Source organism: Grammomys surdaster, unplaced genomic scaffold (genome assembly GCF_004785775.1).
Source record: "Grammomys surdaster isolate TR1022 unplaced genomic scaffold, NIH_TR_1.0 136, whole genome shotgun sequence".
Lineage (NCBI taxonomy): Eukaryota > Metazoa > Chordata > Mammalia > Rodentia > Muridae > Grammomys > Grammomys surdaster.
This window is the reverse complement of record NW_021604594.1, coordinates 4,813,114-4,831,550: the sequence shown is the minus strand read 5'-3', so window position 1 is coordinate 4,831,550 and position 18,437 is coordinate 4,813,114. Positions and strand designations below refer to the sequence as shown.

The 18,437-nt window shown below is 38.0% G+C and overlaps 1 protein-coding gene across 3 annotated transcripts in view; it reads right to left on the bottom strand.

Annotated features, from left to right (window-relative positions):
• The window catches only part of Pde1a (phosphodiesterase 1A), a 196,459-nt gene that overhangs the window by 26,233 nt on the left and 151,789 nt on the right, over nucleotides 1-18,437 (bottom strand). For all 3 annotated transcript variants that reach the window (XM_028762870.1, XM_028762871.1, XM_028762872.1), the window contains exons 8-10: nucleotides 9,256-9,381; nucleotides 6,224-6,325; nucleotides 6,006-6,126 (exon numbers count right to left, since the gene is read on the bottom strand). In XM_028762870.1, the coding sequence (XP_028618703.1) occupies nucleotides 6,006-6,126; nucleotides 6,224-6,325; nucleotides 9,256-9,381 (349 nt within the window). The remainder of the gene's footprint in view (nucleotides 1-6,005; nucleotides 6,127-6,223; nucleotides 6,326-9,255; nucleotides 9,382-18,437) is intronic.

Genomic DNA, 18,437 nt, shown 5'->3' with positions numbered 1-18,437 from the left:
TATTTATAGTTTAAGAACACCCCAACAGGATATCACTAAGTAGTTCTATTTCAATATTATATGGGTCTTTGAAAGAGTGAAAAGGATTATTTAGGGTTTAAAAAAGGCAACTTGATGTTATGCTCTGTGTATGCTCCATTTTAAAGACATGGAGTAGTTGAGACATTTTCATCTAAGACTTAAACATTTGACACTGACATGCAGATTTGGCCTTCCTGTGGCTGGAGTTGGAGGGTTATGTTGTTTTTTCTGCTTCCTGTACCTTTCAATTAATTCAGAATATTAAATTCCTATTGCTAAAAGCACAGGATGCTAAAATGCATTAATTATTCAATTTTCTTATAAATGTTTCAAAGTGTTATTTATTTTTTGGAATGAATAAAGGCCATGGGTACCAGGTCAGCAGCAGGGGCCCTGAACCAGACCATGAAAGAACTGAATAGAACACCACGGAGAGGGGAGAGATGTACAAAGGGAAACTGTGTTACCTTATGAGAAGCTTGACCAATCTTACAAGGTCCTTATTCTCTTAAGGCAGGAGATACTGACTTCTTATTAAAATGAAATCAATGGTCAAAACTGTGGGCATTCTACATAACAAATGCTTCACATTTATCTTGAAAGTTGTACATCCTGTTGAAAACACTCTATTTAAGAGACCAAAAATAGTTTTTAGAATCAACAGCTTATTAAATCTAATAAATATATTTCCTGGTGTTTACATTGACATATGGAAGTGGTAAGAGGAAATACCACACTCAATTACCCAGTGGATCTTTTGTGATGGTCTTAGTCTGGGCATGAGCCTACAGGTGCTGAGGCAGCAGAAGTGGTCCCATCAAAATCCCCAGGAGGGTTGAGTGTTCAGTGTCTGACAGCCCATAGCTATCTCAAAGTTCCCAGCCAACTTGTCAAGGTTTCTTCTTTGAATGGGTGTGACAAACAGCTAGTAATTGTTTTTCCGCTTTCCAAACAGAGTAAAAGGCTCTGACAGCTATCAGCGAGGTGTCAATCCAAGGCTTTATTTCTTTAAATTTCACTACAACTGAAGCAATTTCTATGGCTAAATAAACAAAATAACCAAGAAGATAATGAAGCACAGAAGTCTGGGGAACCTTTTTGCACTGAGATCTGGATGTAAGTCTTAAAAGTCATATAAATTAACATTCAGACCACTGTGAGGCCCCAGTGATAGGGGGTGAGGGAGCCCTCCTGGTTCTGTAGACAAGCTGAGATGGAAGCAGGAGGGTGCACCTATTCAGCCATCTCTGGACATCTTGCATAAGGAATGTCCGCCATGTGGCTGCCTTCCTTTATTTCTTTTAAAAATGGCCCTCAGAAATTCTCACAAAGTCACTCTAAAAGACTATATGTTTGATGGCTATAGGAATGCCATATCTATATTCAGTTGCATTTATGGTAGAATGTAATTGTGTATTTTTTACTGTAATCATCTTACCAAACATTAGGATTACTTGGCTTATTACTGTTTATAGCACTTTCTCAACTCTTAGAACTGGCTTTGATTTTTAACATTTTGAGCTATAGTTCTTTATATTCATTTGATTTGGGAGGTTATATCTTTAATCTTCATGGGCACCCAGATCTTTGTCTGAAACGGATTGACTGAGTGCATTTTTAGTAGTGTGAGAAACAAATTTTACTTTAAAATGCCATACTTTACAGAACATCTAGCAATAGTAAAGAAAACAGAGGGATTTCTTGATAATATACAATTTAGAGTTAAAAAAAGCATCGCTGTGTCTTTTCCTTATGGATAACCTACTTTTCAAATCATTTGTTTCTCTCTGACATATAAGAAACTGTTGCTTAACAGGTGTAGATCTTTACTAAATTGAGAATCATTTCTATGTGTCATACAATAATGAGTTGAAAAGAGAAAAATATTCATTATTGTAACCATAGAGAAAAACAAACTAATGGAAGTAGTAATTCTTAATTTTAATTATTTTAACTTCTCATTGTGCCAACTAGTATGAGTCCAAAAAGAGAAAAAGAGGTAGGAATATAATCTTTTACTATTGGTTATCATTTTGGCTGGTACCTCTGTCTTTTATGTCAATCACAGTTGAATCAGATGGAACATCTTCTAGATATCTTTATCCTACTGAATAACTCCTATGTTGATTTGTTAAACACTCAAAGAAAAGATACTATATGCACTGATAAGTGTGAGTAGCTTCTGCCTTGAAGATGATGCCCTATCCAGCCTTCAGTGTTTCTCAGGACTGTGAATTCTCCTCTGGCCACAATCTTCCTGGATAGAGGGTGAACTTGAGTCAGCAAACCAAAGACAGGAAGAGAGCTGGTTGAGTTGTGGCAGATGAATAAGGAACTACTTTTCACTCTGTCCTTCAAACCCAGTGTGCTTAAAAAGTCCTATGCATTTGTCAGAAAATAGTGAATGTGTTAAACAAAGTATCACACAAAGTATCACAAAATCAACTTTGATGTTAACACAGCCCAAATTTTATCTGTGTTTGTTTTATTATAAATTTGCTCATGCATGCATGTGAGTGCATGAACACAAACACACACACACACACACACACACACACACACAATAGGTAGAAGGGGAAGAGAGAGAGGAAGAGGGAGAAGGAGAGAGAGAGGGAGAGAGAGGGGTAGAGAGGAGGGAGAGAGAGAGAGTTATTACTCCTAAAGATTCTCAACGTTTCAACATTCTTTTAACTTCCTTTTCTAATGTTTCATGTTTACATTCATCTTCTAATTTTGCTCAACACCAGTTGAGCAGCTGGATGTACTAGTGCATGCCTTTAATGACAGTACTTGGGGGCTGCAAGCAGAAAGAATACCCAAAGCGCAAAGCCGACTTGGGTTACAGAGTGAGTTCCAGGCCAGAATGTGCTACACTGTGAGACACTGTCTCAAACATAAACAAAAAAGAAAAGCAAAAACAAACAATCAAAAATCTAAAACAAGAATACCAGGTGAAGAAATGCTAAGAATAGGGGGGATCGGATGTCAGCCACTGGCCTCAAAGGGCACCCACACATATATGCCTTACATTCACATGGACACATACATATAAATAAGAACAAAATCTCATTAAAGAAAGGATAGATTTGCTTACTGTCCCACCATTTTATAATTGTTGTATTTACATTGTGGAAAGTCTTTCCCAACTTGTTTGCTTTGGTGTTTATGAAGAAAATCACATGAGGAGACATTTGTAGGCTCATTTCTGGAATCACTATCAGATTGCATTGATCTATTCCTTGTCTATGTGCCAGTGACAGTCTGGTCATTTCTATATTATGAAATGCTAATTATGTAATCTGGGACAGTGGATGCTCCAGCGTTCTAGTCTTTTACAGAATTGCCAAGGCTAGTTTAGATTCGTCCATTTCCACTTGTATTGTAGGATCAGAATTTTGGAACACAATCCCAAACTTATGAATCAATTTTGAAAGAACTTATGTTTTAGAACATAAAGAAATACATAAAGTTTTCTGCATTTCTCCTTGGAGTATTACATTAGCGATGACCCTTTGATTCTTTACTAAGCTGAGGAGCATTTCCTTATTAGTTTGCTGGGAGTTTGTGTGACTAAAGTGTTGAATTTTGTCAAATGCATTCTGTGAATCTGTTGATATGACAATGTGATTTTCCCCTTTTATTCTTTTAATATAGTTTTGTATAATTAAAAAATATTCGACGTGCATGCTCATGTAATGCTATGTATTCTTTTATAATATTATAGATTTGACTTGCTAATATTTTAAGAGTTCCCCCATCTAGATTCATGACAGATATGAGTTATAATTTCCGTTATTTGAAATATCTTTGTCAGGTTTTATGAGCAATATACAGCTAATTTTCTTCTTCCTCTATCATGAAAATTTTGTGTCTTGAAATTATTATTTCTGTCTTAAAATTCTTAAGAAAATTGGTGTCTCTGAACTGAATCAAATAATGGAAATTGAAATTAAAATTAAAAAATTGGAGCTATCTAATCCCAAGTTTTCATTTTTAAAGAGTTAATTAATTTTATGAATATGGTTGTTTACAGCATGTATGGCTTTGCACTGCATGTGTGTCTGATGCCGACAAAGGCCAGAAGAGAATATCAGATACTCTGGGACAGGAGTTATAGATATTGTGTGTTGCCATGTAGGTGCTGAGAACTGAACCCAGATCCTCATGCTCTGGAAAAGCAGACAGTGCTCTTAACTGTTGGACCATTTCACTACTCCAAATCCTGGGTTGTCTCATGTGAAATTGTATTAAAAATTCAATTAAAACATAAGTATATGAATATTCATTGTAGCTTGGTCTTATGGCTAGGTTGATAATTTATACCTTTCTCGAAGATTTAGGCAATTTTATTTGTCATCAGTATTATTCATATAAACTGTTCATACCCTTTTGTACCCTTTTGACATATGTAAACTCTGTAATATTAATCCATCTTCTATGTATAGTTCTCCCTCCTTTTTATCTTGCAAGTGGTTTCATTCAGGCTGTCAGTTTTTGTCTCTATTCGTTTTGGCTCTTGTTTCCCTTTGCTTTCTTCCACTGATTTCGTTTTTATAATTATTACCTCCTCCTATCAACTTATTTTAGTGCCATTTTCTTAAATTTCACCTGCAGTTGAAAGACAGAATCATAGCAGTGGTTTTATGTTTTTGGTCTTTTTAAATAAGAAAAATTACATAATGCTACAAAAAGTCCTTTAAGTACAGGCTTAGTTGCACCCAGCAGTTTGCCCCGTGTTGGGTTTTTATGATCATTCAATTCAGAATATTTAAGTTTTTCACACCTATATAATAACGATTCACAATACTGTGGACACTGAAGTTCAGAGAAAGTTTCAGGTTTATATTCTTTATCCAGGAGCTGACATGTTCCAACTCCGCCTAGAGACAGCAGAGCCACTCATGTGTCTTATGTGCTTTATCTGGCCATTACTGACTTCCATCCTTTATGATAAAATTCTTTTATTTTTTATTTTTTTATGATAAAATTCTAATCGTCAGTATAGTACCAGCTATAGACTAACAAATCAACAACTCTAGAAAGTACCGTAAGAACTGAATTTGTAACCAGCTGGTCAGAAATCAACATTTCTATGTCCTATGGCTCCACTCGGGTCTGAAGTCTGAAGTGGAGCCCATCTTTTGGAAGATGGAGCCTTTGACTTGTGGAACTTGAAGCCAACTTTGAATGATTACCATCACATTTATACGATGTTAGACAGAACAGGGACACTACACAGGAAATAGCTCGTAAAGAAATGCCTACACCAGAGAACAGGGGTCTTCTCTCCTCCAGGCTTGTATTTGTCAATTCAGTTAGGTGGGTGTCTGCTCCGCTACATTTTCCTCAGCCTCTTTTTCAGCTATGTATGGAGGTAAATTTTGAGCAGGAAGATACACATAGAAGTTTCTCTCCTGTCGCCCCCCCCCCATCCTCTCTCTCTCTTCTCACTGTGCAAGCTATTTGTTTTTTATGTTCTCAAACTTACCTCCTAGTAAATTGTTGTTGTTGTTGTTGTTGTTGTTTTGTTTTGGTTTGGATTTTTGTTTGTCTTTTGGGTTTTGTTTGTTTGTTTGTTTGTTTTTTGAGACAGGGTTTCTCTGTGAAGCCCTGTCTGTCCTGGAACTCACTCTGTAGACTGGGCTGGCCTCAAACTCAGAAATCTGCCTGCCTCTGCCTCCCAAGTGCTGGGATTAAAGGTGTGCACCACCACTGCCTGGCAATATAGTATTCTTAACCTGCTTTTCTATTGATTTTTTCCTGACTGCCACATCCTCATATCTAAGACATTATTTCTTTTAAAAGGCATTTAATATAATTTTGGATTATCTAATATACTTACCTCAAATCCTGGTAGATTTCCCCAAGCACCCTAACTATGTGTGGTGACTAAATGGAAATATAAGTCAGAGGCCCTGGTTCTGTTGAGAAAAGTTTTGTCAATATTCACAGTCGCTATTTCCAAAACAGAGTAAAAAATGCACCTGCAGGAAAAACTCCTCCATTAGGGCCATGGTCCACCTGTAGTGCAAATTCCAAGTCTTGGCTGGGTGGCTGATGTCGGCTGCATGGAGTATCAGGGACATAGTTTTGGCTCTGTCAATCCTGTCAAACCAAAGACATTCTCAGAACAAAATAATCATCTAGCATTTTCTAAGCCTAAACCCACAAAACTTCAACATGGCAAAAGGAAATAACCTACCCTTCAGGCTGCTGCAAGCTATTTCTTATGTTTTTAATTTGCTGGAAATGACCTGACATGTCTGTTGCTAAGACCATTTCAATCACTAAGTTCCGAAGATCCCTGTAGAGGCGTCAAAGGGAGAAAGGTTCATTTGAGTCATCCTTAGCTTATAGAGAGAGATTTCTATGATGTGATCATACTGTTTTTCTTAACAATTATCAACACAGGGCCACTACCTTTTAAATGCAATAGTGTTCACAGAAGTTGGACATTATTTTAATCATTGACATTCATGATTTGAATAGGTCGTGTCACTTAATATCCTCCTTAAAAATGAGATGTATTTTGTTCACAAGCCAGTTTTCTTTCCAACTCATAATTGCCAAATCATTTTTTTCTACTTAAAAAATTCTTGGACATTTTAAATATCATACACACACACACACACACACACACACACATATATACACACACACATACATACACACACACATACATACACACACACATACATACACACACACAGCATGTTTATATGTGTGTCTCTGTGTGCACATATGCATATAAATATGCATGCACATGTGTGCATGTTCATGTGGAGACTAGAAGTCAAACTCAGGGGTACTGAATGCAGTTTTTAAAAAAACTGGGGTTTTCACTGACTTGGGGCTTGACAATTAGGCTAGGCTGGCTTACCACCAAATCTCAGAGATCTCCTTGTCTCTGCTTCTACAAGAATGAGATTACCAGCATGTTCTGCCATATCTGACATTTTCACATAGGTTCTGGACATTGAACCAAGCAAGGTCCTTGTACTTGTCTGGCATATGATCTCATAAGAGCATCACTCTTGCTCCTAAATACAATTTTGAATGCCTTAGAAGTAAGACTTGAAGTCACTGGCACTGGAGAATATTCTAAACTTATGTGGCCAACAAGACAGTTTGGCTTAATGCCCCAGGGAAGGGACATGGAAAAACATGAGTTCTCAAGGTCTTTCTGGCACTTTTCTCATTTTATGTCTTTTAAATAAAACTATTTTTAATAGGATCAGAGTTATTTATCCAGTCTACTTATGGACTTAGAACTATGTAGTAATTCCTTTGACAGTACACTAGATATCTATTTCCTATGGTAGATCTGCAAAGGATTCTTAATAGTTCCCTCCAGAGGAGAATTCATTTGCTCAATCATGCTGATAAGATGTGACTGGCATAAAATTCAAGTAGAATTTCCATTTCAAAAGCTGGCCCTTAGGTCATTCCACAGTGCTCAGCACCCACCACAAGCACCTCAGCGAAGTCCAGATGTTAGTGAAAGGGTATACTTTTGTGAACCCAATCCTGTGTAACATAGACATACCCCATTGGCACTGTTTAAACTTTTAAGCAAGATGCTGTTGTGTAAATGCAGTGGTCATATGACAGAGTAACAGATTCTCACTCTAAGTAGAAAATTGAGTCACCCTAGCAAAGGCTTCTATATGCAGGTAAGAAGTCAATTATATTCTGTTTTCACTGACAGGCCAGTATTATGAGTTAAGGCAAGCCTTTGACTTGAATATGATCTTGAATCAAATATTTTTTAGCCAGGCAGTAGTGGCATGTGCCTTTAATCTCAGCATTTGGGAGACAGAGGTAGGCAGATCTCTGAGTTTGAGGCCAGCCTGGTCTACAAAGCAAGTTCTAGAACAGCCAGGGCTACAGAGAGAAACCGTGTCTCAACCCCACCACCATCACAAATATATTATATAATAGAATATTTATTTTTTAAAATAGCAACATATTAAGATTTATTTTTGAAAATTGCCGGTGCTCAGTCCAACCTTATTTTATACAAAAGTAACAAAGCCTCAGTATTCTGCTGTCATTTATAAAACTGGGCAACCTGCTTAGAATAATTTACCATGTCTACAAAGAAATATAGGAATTGAGGTAGATAATAAAATTATTCTCAATTATAGTTTTTCAATGAAATTTTAACATAATTTGCATTAATATGACTAGACACAATATTTGTTAAATAAAAGAATTGAGACAAAAATTTTCCATAATCTACACAATGTACTAAATATGCTATGCTTTCCATTTAAATACTTAATAAATTCTAAGTTATGGTAATAGAGTACATGAAATATAACACAAGAGAAATACAACTTAAGATGTGAGATGTGTTTTATAAAAAAAAGAAATGCTTTTATTTGTAATAAAAATACTAAAAACACTTGAGGGTAGAAAAATTACAGGTCTTTAACATGATAACCAAATTTTAATGCTGAGCAAACTTTTATTGTTGTTATACTAGAAAATAGGTATTTTGTTGGTAGTTGGAAATCATTGAACTTAGTATTAAATTTTACAGTCTGTGTGATTATTGTACTATTTGTTAACACATCACACAAAAAAAAGTCCAATCAGGATGGCTAAAGTTTATGAAGAGACACATAAAATATTATCGCAAAGAAAAAGAGTTAACAAATTCATACAGAAATAACAAGACTTACCTATGAGAAAGAAAAAAAAAGATAACTCAAAGACTAGACAGTGAAAGTTAATTTTACACATTTTATTCCTGGGAGACATATATTTTCCTCTTCACTGTGGGTCATTTTAGTACAGTTGTAATTTTTCTCAAGCAGATGAAAGTTTTTCATCTTTTTAACAATAAGTTCCATTTATAGCAAAATACTAAGAGAAAAATGTGCATGATACTAAAATTTTGAATTTGTGTAAGACTACATAAAAAACAAACAGAAACACAACCAATCACAAAAGCAACAAAAGCAACCTAAGCTCCACTACAGGCTGAATAATTGTGTGCCCTTAGTCATCTGTAGTGTGACATGTGGCCTTACACATGTGTGTGGCTATTAGATTGATCTGCAGTTAGTTCCTGTCTATCCAGCAGCAGAGATGGTGCCTGGACAGAACCTGAGAGCACTTCCTCCAACGAGGGAAGACCTAGGGCCTTCCTTTCTCTTCCTCATGTTAACAGCATAACTTACATTGTTCTTGGAGTTCAGTTTCCTTTGGGTTTTCCCTGAAACTCACCTCCAGTCATCTTTAGATAAATTTACCAAAATATTCATTTCCTCTTCCTGCATAAGTCTGTAGGCTGCACTGACGTGGTGATTCTCAAGCACTGACCGGTCATTGTACAGGATGGCAACGTCTGACCTGGAAGTTAAAAGCAAACATCCAGATGAGAATGTCTTCAGACTTTGAGTGTTTAGTGATAAACAATCAATTTTAAGTCATCACACCGGTTAAAATCCCACTATTGAACACTGAAAATCATGCAAGTAGTAAGTTAATTTTTGAAACTATATAATATTTTAATATTTGAAACAGAGTTAATTAGTATACCATTTCAAGTTCACAATAGAACTGTAGAAAATTCAGTTTCCTTTTATCCAGCATGCCTCTGCAGCATGGCTTCTTGGAGGTTGTCTGCTTTCCCCAAATGCTACAGAGTTTGCAGCATGTATCAGACATCTTCCCATATTGGCTCTTTTCACTAATATATATTTGAGTTTCAGTCAGGTTGCTTTCTTGTTTTTATTTTAAAACATCCTTTGTGTGTTTAAAGTAAGAGTCCTGTAATAACCGTGTCTCATACATATATTGTCCCCCTGTCTATGTCCTGTCTTTTTTATTTTCTTAGCAATGTCTATGGCAGAGCATTCTTAACTTTAATGAGGCTCAGCTTTCATGTGAACTCTTCCTTTCATGTGCTCTGCCTTTGGTGTCATGTTCAGTCATTATTAAACCCTGGGTCATATTAATTTTTTCTTGTGTTGTCTTTTGCAATGTTTTGGTTTGTATTTTATAGGTAAATCTTTGAGCCTTTTGAAGGATATGTGGTTTGTATCTTATCAGATTTCACAGTGCTGAAACAGAGTACTAGCAGGCATTCTGTACATGATGGAGATTTATTTTCTGTAGTTCTGGAGGCAGGAGTGTTTGAGATAAAAGTGATGTCACCTGGTCATATGTAAATTTCCCTCTTGCTGCAGGTTTGGGTATCACATGGAAGAAGGGCAGAGATATGCAGAGTTCACCCAGAGGGCCCATTTACAATGGCAGTACAATTATGGAGGTGGAGTTCTTAGGACCTACATATAGTCAGGAGTCACCTCTCCTAGCTTGTTGAATGGGGATTTGATTTCCAGCAGATAAATTCTAGAAGACACAGTTAAACCATAGCAACTTGCATTTAGTTTGTTTTTGTTTGTTTTTGCAAATGGGTGTGAAGATTTTCTAACACCATTTACTGAAAATAGTCTCTTTGTTCCAAAGCCCTAACTCCTTTGCAAAGATCAGTTGACTAGGGGCTGGTGAGACGGTTCAGCAATTACAAAGCATTCTACAAGACCCAAATTGAATTCCCAGAACTAGTATCTGGAGGCTCAGAGTGTCTGCATTTCCAGGACCATGTGACCTGACTCCTTCTTCTGGCCCCTACTAGAACCAGCACACATGTGGCATACACATATACACACAAGTGATAAAGTAAATAAAATAAGTCTATTTAAACAAGCAAATGATTAAACATTATGGGTTCATTTCTGGATTTTCTAGACTGTTCCATTTGTCTGTCCATTCTTTGACTAATACCACACTTTCTGATTCTTACAGATTTGTAGTCAACACTAAAGCACATCTTTTAACCCAAAGAAGATAAGAGTTTATTTTAGAGAGAGCCAACTATGAGTGATCAAGGCTCAAGAATACAGATTTGGGTTATCCCCAGATTACACATTCTAGCATCATAGCAATTCTGTGTACCTTTATAGTGAAGAACAAAAAAAATTTAAGAACTCAAGATGTTTTGAAAATACATAGAACCATCAGGCAGGTGGGGCATAGAAAAGCAGCTCTCATACTCCAAGGCCAGCTGATGATATCCTCACCCCTTTGGTTGGGAAGAAGGGCTGGAAGTGTGTACATTCCACAGGATTTAATAATTGCTCCAAAGTTGTTAGATCACATACAGAAGAGCCCAATAAAGGGCTATCTATGAAGGAGGCTTAAACTATCCCAGTATAATCTGGCTCTGGACTTGCAACATTCTAACCTGTCCACCTTGCTAAGTGTCTAATCAGTTAATTAGCCTTGCAAAATGCTGAGTGCAAGGTATGGTTCTTTCCAGGAACTTTCACAGTTGTAAACTTTGACTTGAGGTGGAACTGTACCCTTAGTTCATCTACTTTCATATTATCTGTTCTGGAGCTCTTCTTTCTCTATACAAACTTTAAGAAAATCCAAACAAACAAACAAACAAAACCCCAAAACCAAATATAACAAAATAAAACAAAACAAAAACAGAGACAAAGAACCAAATACACTAAAAAAATCCAATTGGGATTGCACTGGATCTATGTATATCAACTGGGGTTGAACTACATTTTGACCAAATCAAAGCTTTCTATCCATGAACATGATTTACCTCTTCAATTTGTTTCTTCTGCTAGAATCTTTTTTTCTATTTTTAAAAAATTTTTTTTCATACATCCCACTAAAGTTTCCTCTCCCACTGCTGCCCCTCCCCTCTCTTCCCAGTGGGGCTCTCCTCTCCCTAACATCCACTCCTCTATCCAGTTTCTTTCAGAAAAGTGCAGGCCTCCCAGGGATATAAATCAAACATGGCATTACAGGATACAAGAAGACTAGGCACAAACATATCAAGGCTGGGCAAGTTAACCCAATGGGAGGAAAAGGGTTCCAAGAGCAGACAGAGAGTAAAGACACCCCTACTCCCACTATTAGGAGTCCCACAAAAACACCATGGTAACACTAAAACATAAGGTGAAGAGGACTTAGCATAGAGACATGTAGTACCAAGATTACTTTTTCACTCTCTGGGAGTGCCTGGGAGCCTTCCTTACTTAGTTGACGTCTGTGAGCTGTTCCCTTGGTGTCCTCAACCCTTCTGGATTCTTCCACCAAAATTAAATGGTTTCCTTCTTCTAGATACTATTTTTTACATATTTTGTTATATTTATACCAAGTATTTCAATTTGAGGATGCTAATGTAAATTGTATTATATTTTCAAAGATAAATTTCATCAGTTTCACTCTGGTAGGTAATAGAGCTGTAGACTTAGGATTCCACGACCCATTGACCTTGTATCCTACAACCCTGCTGTATTACTTCAACTGTAGGGTTTGCTTTAAGGATCTTGGTTTGTCAATTTTTTTTCAAATATTCTACAAAGCCATGTCACAGTGAACAAAGATAATGCTATTTCTTCCTTAATATAAAAATATCCCTTTTTTCTTGTAGATTCTCATGTTCACTGTATTTACAAATCTTAAAATGAAAAAAGGCATAGATTTGCTACAGCACGACCTATTGAGACAATATGTTGCTCAGTGGCTAGACTGATTAATATTATACATTAGTTCATATACTTACTATTTCTGTAAAATATTTAATATCTACTCTTGGTCATTTCCCAGAACGTAATACATTGCTATGTCCCTTTGCCATATAATCCCTCTTGTCTAGGTAAGATTTGTAAGTCCTTTGACCAAGGTCTCTAAACTGTACCCTCAGCACCCAGTGAGCATGATTCTTTAGGACATATACTTTCTAAAGTTAAGGACAATGCCTGCTCTTTCTAGCTTATTGAATTTGACCATGAAGGGATATTGAGTTTTGTCAAATACTTTCCTGTATATCTTGGCATGACTCCATTTCTTCTTTAGATTTTTGCATATAATTTCAAATGTTTTTCAATTTCAAGCCAAAGATGGCTTGCATGCCTGAGATAATTGGTCCTGATGCTAATTTCCCCTTTAATTATTATACTTTAAATATCTATATGCCCTTTCCTTTCCATTATAATGCTAATATCTGTGAGATAGCCTAAATACCAAAGAGAAAATATTTAGCTCATCGTTATTCAGTCAGTGAATGATTAGCCTCTTTTTGCCCTATTTCAAGTACTTAATCACATCATCTTTCCTTTGACCCCAAATTACTTTGGCTAGGAGATAAAGAGGATGATGGAAATCACATTCTCCCACACAATCCTGTGATTAAATCTGAATATTGCAGATGTACTCACTGTAAATTCAAATGGGGAAATTTGTTTTCCAATACAAGTTTACAGGAGACATTTTATTCTTAAGCTGTTGAATGCATCAAATGGCTTTTATTTTTCTCCTGTCTATATTTTCATATAATTTGAACCCTAAACTACTTCAAATTTCCTGAAGAGTATCAGACTTGATACTCTGGCTCAAGTATGGATCAGCTGCAAGCACTCTCAGTCCTGTAAAGTGGAATCTTGGCTTCTCTACTCTCTCCTCCTAGAGTGTCAGGCACAGAAGGAAAGCAGAATCCCTATGTGCAGTGTCTTCTGTTGGTGAGCCAGCCAGCCATACAGGTTAGCACAGTGAAAGGAAGCAGCAGCCTACAGCAGTTAAAGCCCATAGCAATTTCACTACCATACAGCCCCTAGAGCCTAATCCCTCTGGCATTTCTTCTTCTTGCTAGATATATTTTCTATGTGTGTCAGTTGACTTTAGATGGATTTGATATAAGGTAGAGTAATTGGAAAACACTCTCAATTGACAAAATGTAGGTAAATCTGTGGACTATTTCTTGGTAAATGATTGGTATAGGAGCGCATTTCCCTTTGTGGGTAGTGCCTTCTCTGGGATGATGGTAGCGAGCTGTACAAAAAAGCAGCCTGAGTAAGCCAGTAAGCAGCAATCCTCCATGGCCTCTGCTTCAGTTCCTGCCTCCACACTCCTGCCTTAAGCTCCTATACTGACTTCTGTCAGCAAAATAGTAACCAGAGACTTGTGAGCTGAAATAAGCCCTTCCCTTCCCAAGTTGTTTTTGGTGATGGTTTTTATCACAGCAATATGAAACTCTAAGACACTGTAGTAGGAAACTGTCTTGCACAGAATGGACTGTCTCTGACTTTTGATGGATAAAGCTCTAGTTACAACCTAGCACTCACCTGTTGCTGAGGGTTTACTGGTGAGCAGGCAAGTACAAACAAAGAAGGAACCAATGTTGTCCCTGAAGCATGCAAAAATGGGGAAGGCTGCACTAATTCGCTTCCCTCTAGTAACCATTTCCTTTTTGTGCCATAAAATCATATTGCCTGCCTTATATAGACATAATATTTTGAAAAGGAGACACCAAAGAAGTCTGACATCTATCTCCTGCAAGCAGTATATTCAAGAGCATTAGCTAACAGTCTACCAGATAAAGCAAGCTTTTTATTTTGTTAACTCGGCATAAGCAAATTGGGCGATCAGTCGCTAGAATAATTGTTCACTCTTTTGCATCCTGCATTGTCATAAAGGCAAAACTGTGTATGGGTCCAAGAAACCTCACATATTTTCTAACAATCTCACAGCTCAAAACTTGCTTAACTAACAATCATAGTTAACACAAAGGAAGGTCATATGTCATTCATACTTGATGGCTAACCAAATCAATATTAACTGAACAACATTCTAGAATGTTTCTAGAAGCTTGCCAAGGTCATAGGAGAAACTATGATGTTCCAGCAATCTCATTTTTATCATGTCAACCCAGACCTATCTATAGTATGATTTTCAGGGTTATCACCCGTTGTGGCAATGAGTATCACTTCCTATCTGAAAAACAAGCCAAGCTGTGTTTTTTAAATCAGATTTAGCACAGCAAAATATGTACGGCTTTGTCTTATAAATCCAACAAGCTTGCTGTGAATACAGCATGTTCTCAATGTTTGATGGTCTTTTACTGCTAAGAAAAGAACAAGACTCTAAGCAACATGTAGTATCCATGGTAACATGCAGCTCGTCATTTGCTGTTCACAAAGGGAAAATTAATTTCATTTATTTACACTTTCAAGGATTTCATGCATTATAATATCTTGAGGAAATTCAAATGCTGCCTCACTTATTTTGGCTATGCAGTGAATACATCTCCATTTTACAAAAACCCTATAAATCCAAATAGCATGAACACTATAAAATAAAATAGAATTAATGTTATTGGTGACATAGACCTTATTTCTCCTTTGGCAATGTGAAGGTAGCACCATGAATTTAAAATGTTTTATTGTTGTATGTTTTGTCATTGAAATGGTTTCCTTTAATAGAATTTTCAAGTTCATGTAGGATGAATCCATTAAATAATGGATCTTCAGAGACAATTTATATGAAATCCAGTAAAATATAAGACAACAGTCATCTTTATTATTTCATACTAGAAATGAGGAAAATACTATTTTTTCTTACTGTTTCTTCTCTCTTCTCCATGTGGCATCTTTCTTTCCCGTACCTGATTCCTATGCCTTCTCTTACTTCTCCAAAGACCAATGCTTAAGTAAGTTATGTCCGTTCACCCTACTGTAGGTGATTAGTGAAAGAGCAAGTACCATGTGATATACTGATGCGGCACTGGAGAAAACCACTTTAGTCTTCACAGTTCAAAACAGAAAGAGCAGTAAGTGCTCACCAGTTATGGGTCACTTGCTCCCCTTTCTAATACCTGGAACTGTTGGCCTATACAAAGCCCAGCTCAATAATGACCCGTCTGTCATATAAACCCTCTTTGTTATGGATTGATTCTGTGGGTGTAAAAAGTTTTCATTAAGCAACCTTGATATGAACAGTCTTCTTTTCGATGTAGTCATAATACAGTAAAAGGAAAGATTTTCCTTTGTTCTGCAAAATAAGCGAATAACATTCCTGCTTTATAATCAGATCACAACGTTCTCCTTTCCCAGTGTTTCTCTGTCACTCTGGGGGAGTGGGCTAGACAGAACGGCTTCATATTTTCACTGAGTGTCAGCTTTTTCTGTTGATCAGCTGACAGTTTGGACCCACCCTTTGTGTGTTTCTGTGGCAGCAGAGTTCAGTAGTCATTAGACTGAGTCTGATCCTCTTCTCATCTCCACAGTCTCAGCACTGCCATCCGCTGGCTGTGTGTATTTTCATAGGCCACTGCATCCTAGTGATTTTACGGTGTTTGTTTGGTTGGTTGGTTGGTTTTTGTTTTTTAAATATATTGTGAGATGTAAACCGGATGATCCATAAGTTGCATTTCAGTCACCTTAGGTCACCATTAAGTTTAAAAATACCTACTATTGTAATAGGCTGTCTTCCCTCCCAACATCAACACAAAAACTCCTAATATCTGAATTACTAGTTGCTAAAATATTTCTGTTAAAACCCTAAAGGAATCAACCACATAAAACTAGCACATTTATTTGATAGTAAGTCCATTCATAAGTGCCAAATTTAGCAGACTAATGGTCTTCTAACAGGTGACTGTAACAATTGTGGTGGGACCATACTATGTAATACTATTCAGATATCAAGAATAAAAATGTAGCTCTTACTCTCTTAATCTTTTCCCTCTAGCTTCTCCTCGCCCTTCCTCCCTTCCCTTCCCCCTCTCTCCATGTGGTCATGGTCGGCCTCTATTCCTCTACCTCTCTGCTCTCTCTCTCCTCTTCTTATATCCTGAATAAATCCCCTCCACTTTGGAACCATTTGGTCTGCTGTTGTCTGTTCTAAGCTGTACACCGAAGTCTAAGACTGGTGCTGAAACCCAGGATACGAAGACTTCAGGAACCTCAAGACCCATGTGGCTGCTGGCAGCTGCGGTGAGTCTGCTGTGACCAAAAAGACCGATGCCATGTGGCCTGCTGCAACTCCACTGCCGCAGCTGCCACAACTACACCACATGGATTTCATCTACTGCTACCTGCCATCACTGACCGTGTGAATTTCCATGGCTGCTGCTGCAGACCAACCCCATCTGCCGCTGAGAGGCTCACAAAACTTCTACCATGTGAGCTGTGCTGCTGTTGTCCCCACGTGGTGCTCTGGCATGTGGGCTGGGTAGCAAGACATGGACACAGACCTCATGGTTTCACCTTTCCTGATACCATACTGCATAAATCCACAAACACACACCGGTGTATTAATTGGTAAGGAGTTTCCGATTGGTGGGAGGAACCCTGGATGCCCAGTTAGGGTCTGGCCAGCCTTCCCTGGGCTAAGGGGTTGGCTTTTCATTGCCCCAGTCCATATGACTGGCCTCTACCTGAACTATGACCTAGGACATTGGCCATTGGGTGATTCCCCTCTCAGAAATAGCTTCCAGCCCCCGCCCCCCAGCTCTCGCAGCTTCCAGAAATCCTGGTACCAGGTGGGCTATTTTCTGCCGAACTAGTTCCACAGAGGCCCCTAGATATTCTTGTGACAACCTGATTATCTAGCCTGAGGCTGATTTTTTGTTGCCAGCTTTTCTTTCAGGACACCAACTGATAGCTCGGTAACAGCTGTCACCCAATGGGTACCACATTGTCTTCGACTGTACCCACAGACACCCCACTGGGTTGTCTACTGAAAAACCTCAAATCTCTAAAATTAACACATGATTTGAGGCCTTCCAAATTGATACACCTCTGCAATAAGGTCTAGATTCGATACCCTCTAGATAATGGACTAAAGTAGCCATGTAATGGCACACTAGACCCAACTATTTTAAGAGGTCTTAACACACACTGCCAGCAGTCTGGTAAATGGAAACAAATCCCCTATGCTTGAGCATTTATCTACCTTCATTATACTCCTTCCACGTGTTCTGCCTCTTCCCCACCCCAGGTTCTCTTAGCTAGGAAACCTGCTCAACCCCACACCTCTTTCTAATTTTTCTTTTTTAATTAAACCAAAATGGGGGAATTGCTGAGACTCTAGCGGACGTCTGCAGGTTTACATCAGACCAGCTAGACTTGCTTCCCCACGCACACAACCACCCGCACAAAGGGCTTGGCTACCCGAGCATGCTAGGGAGTCATTCCCTCTCCCTCTCTGCCTGGGACCTGTAAAGTGGGTGCTATCGGTGCCTTCTGCTACAAAAACAACTAACATGAACGTTGCTGTGATCTGGGACATGCTTGCTTTCCCTTGCCCACTACAAACTCTAGCCGCCAGAGACACTGGGCAACGACTTCCCGCCGCTAGCAGGAAGTCCTGCCCTGCTGCCACTGCCGCCCCCCCCCAAACACACACACACCAGCCATACGATCCAGGTTTCTTATTCTGGTCCTAGCCAAATGTTTCTTTGCTAATACAAAAAATGTGCTTTTCTCTATCTACACAACCCACTAAAGTTACTTAAAACAGGATAGGAAAGGTTCTGTCTTAATAGATTTTTACTACTGCTATTAAATTCTATTCAGTTACAACCAATCCTTATGGCTCTC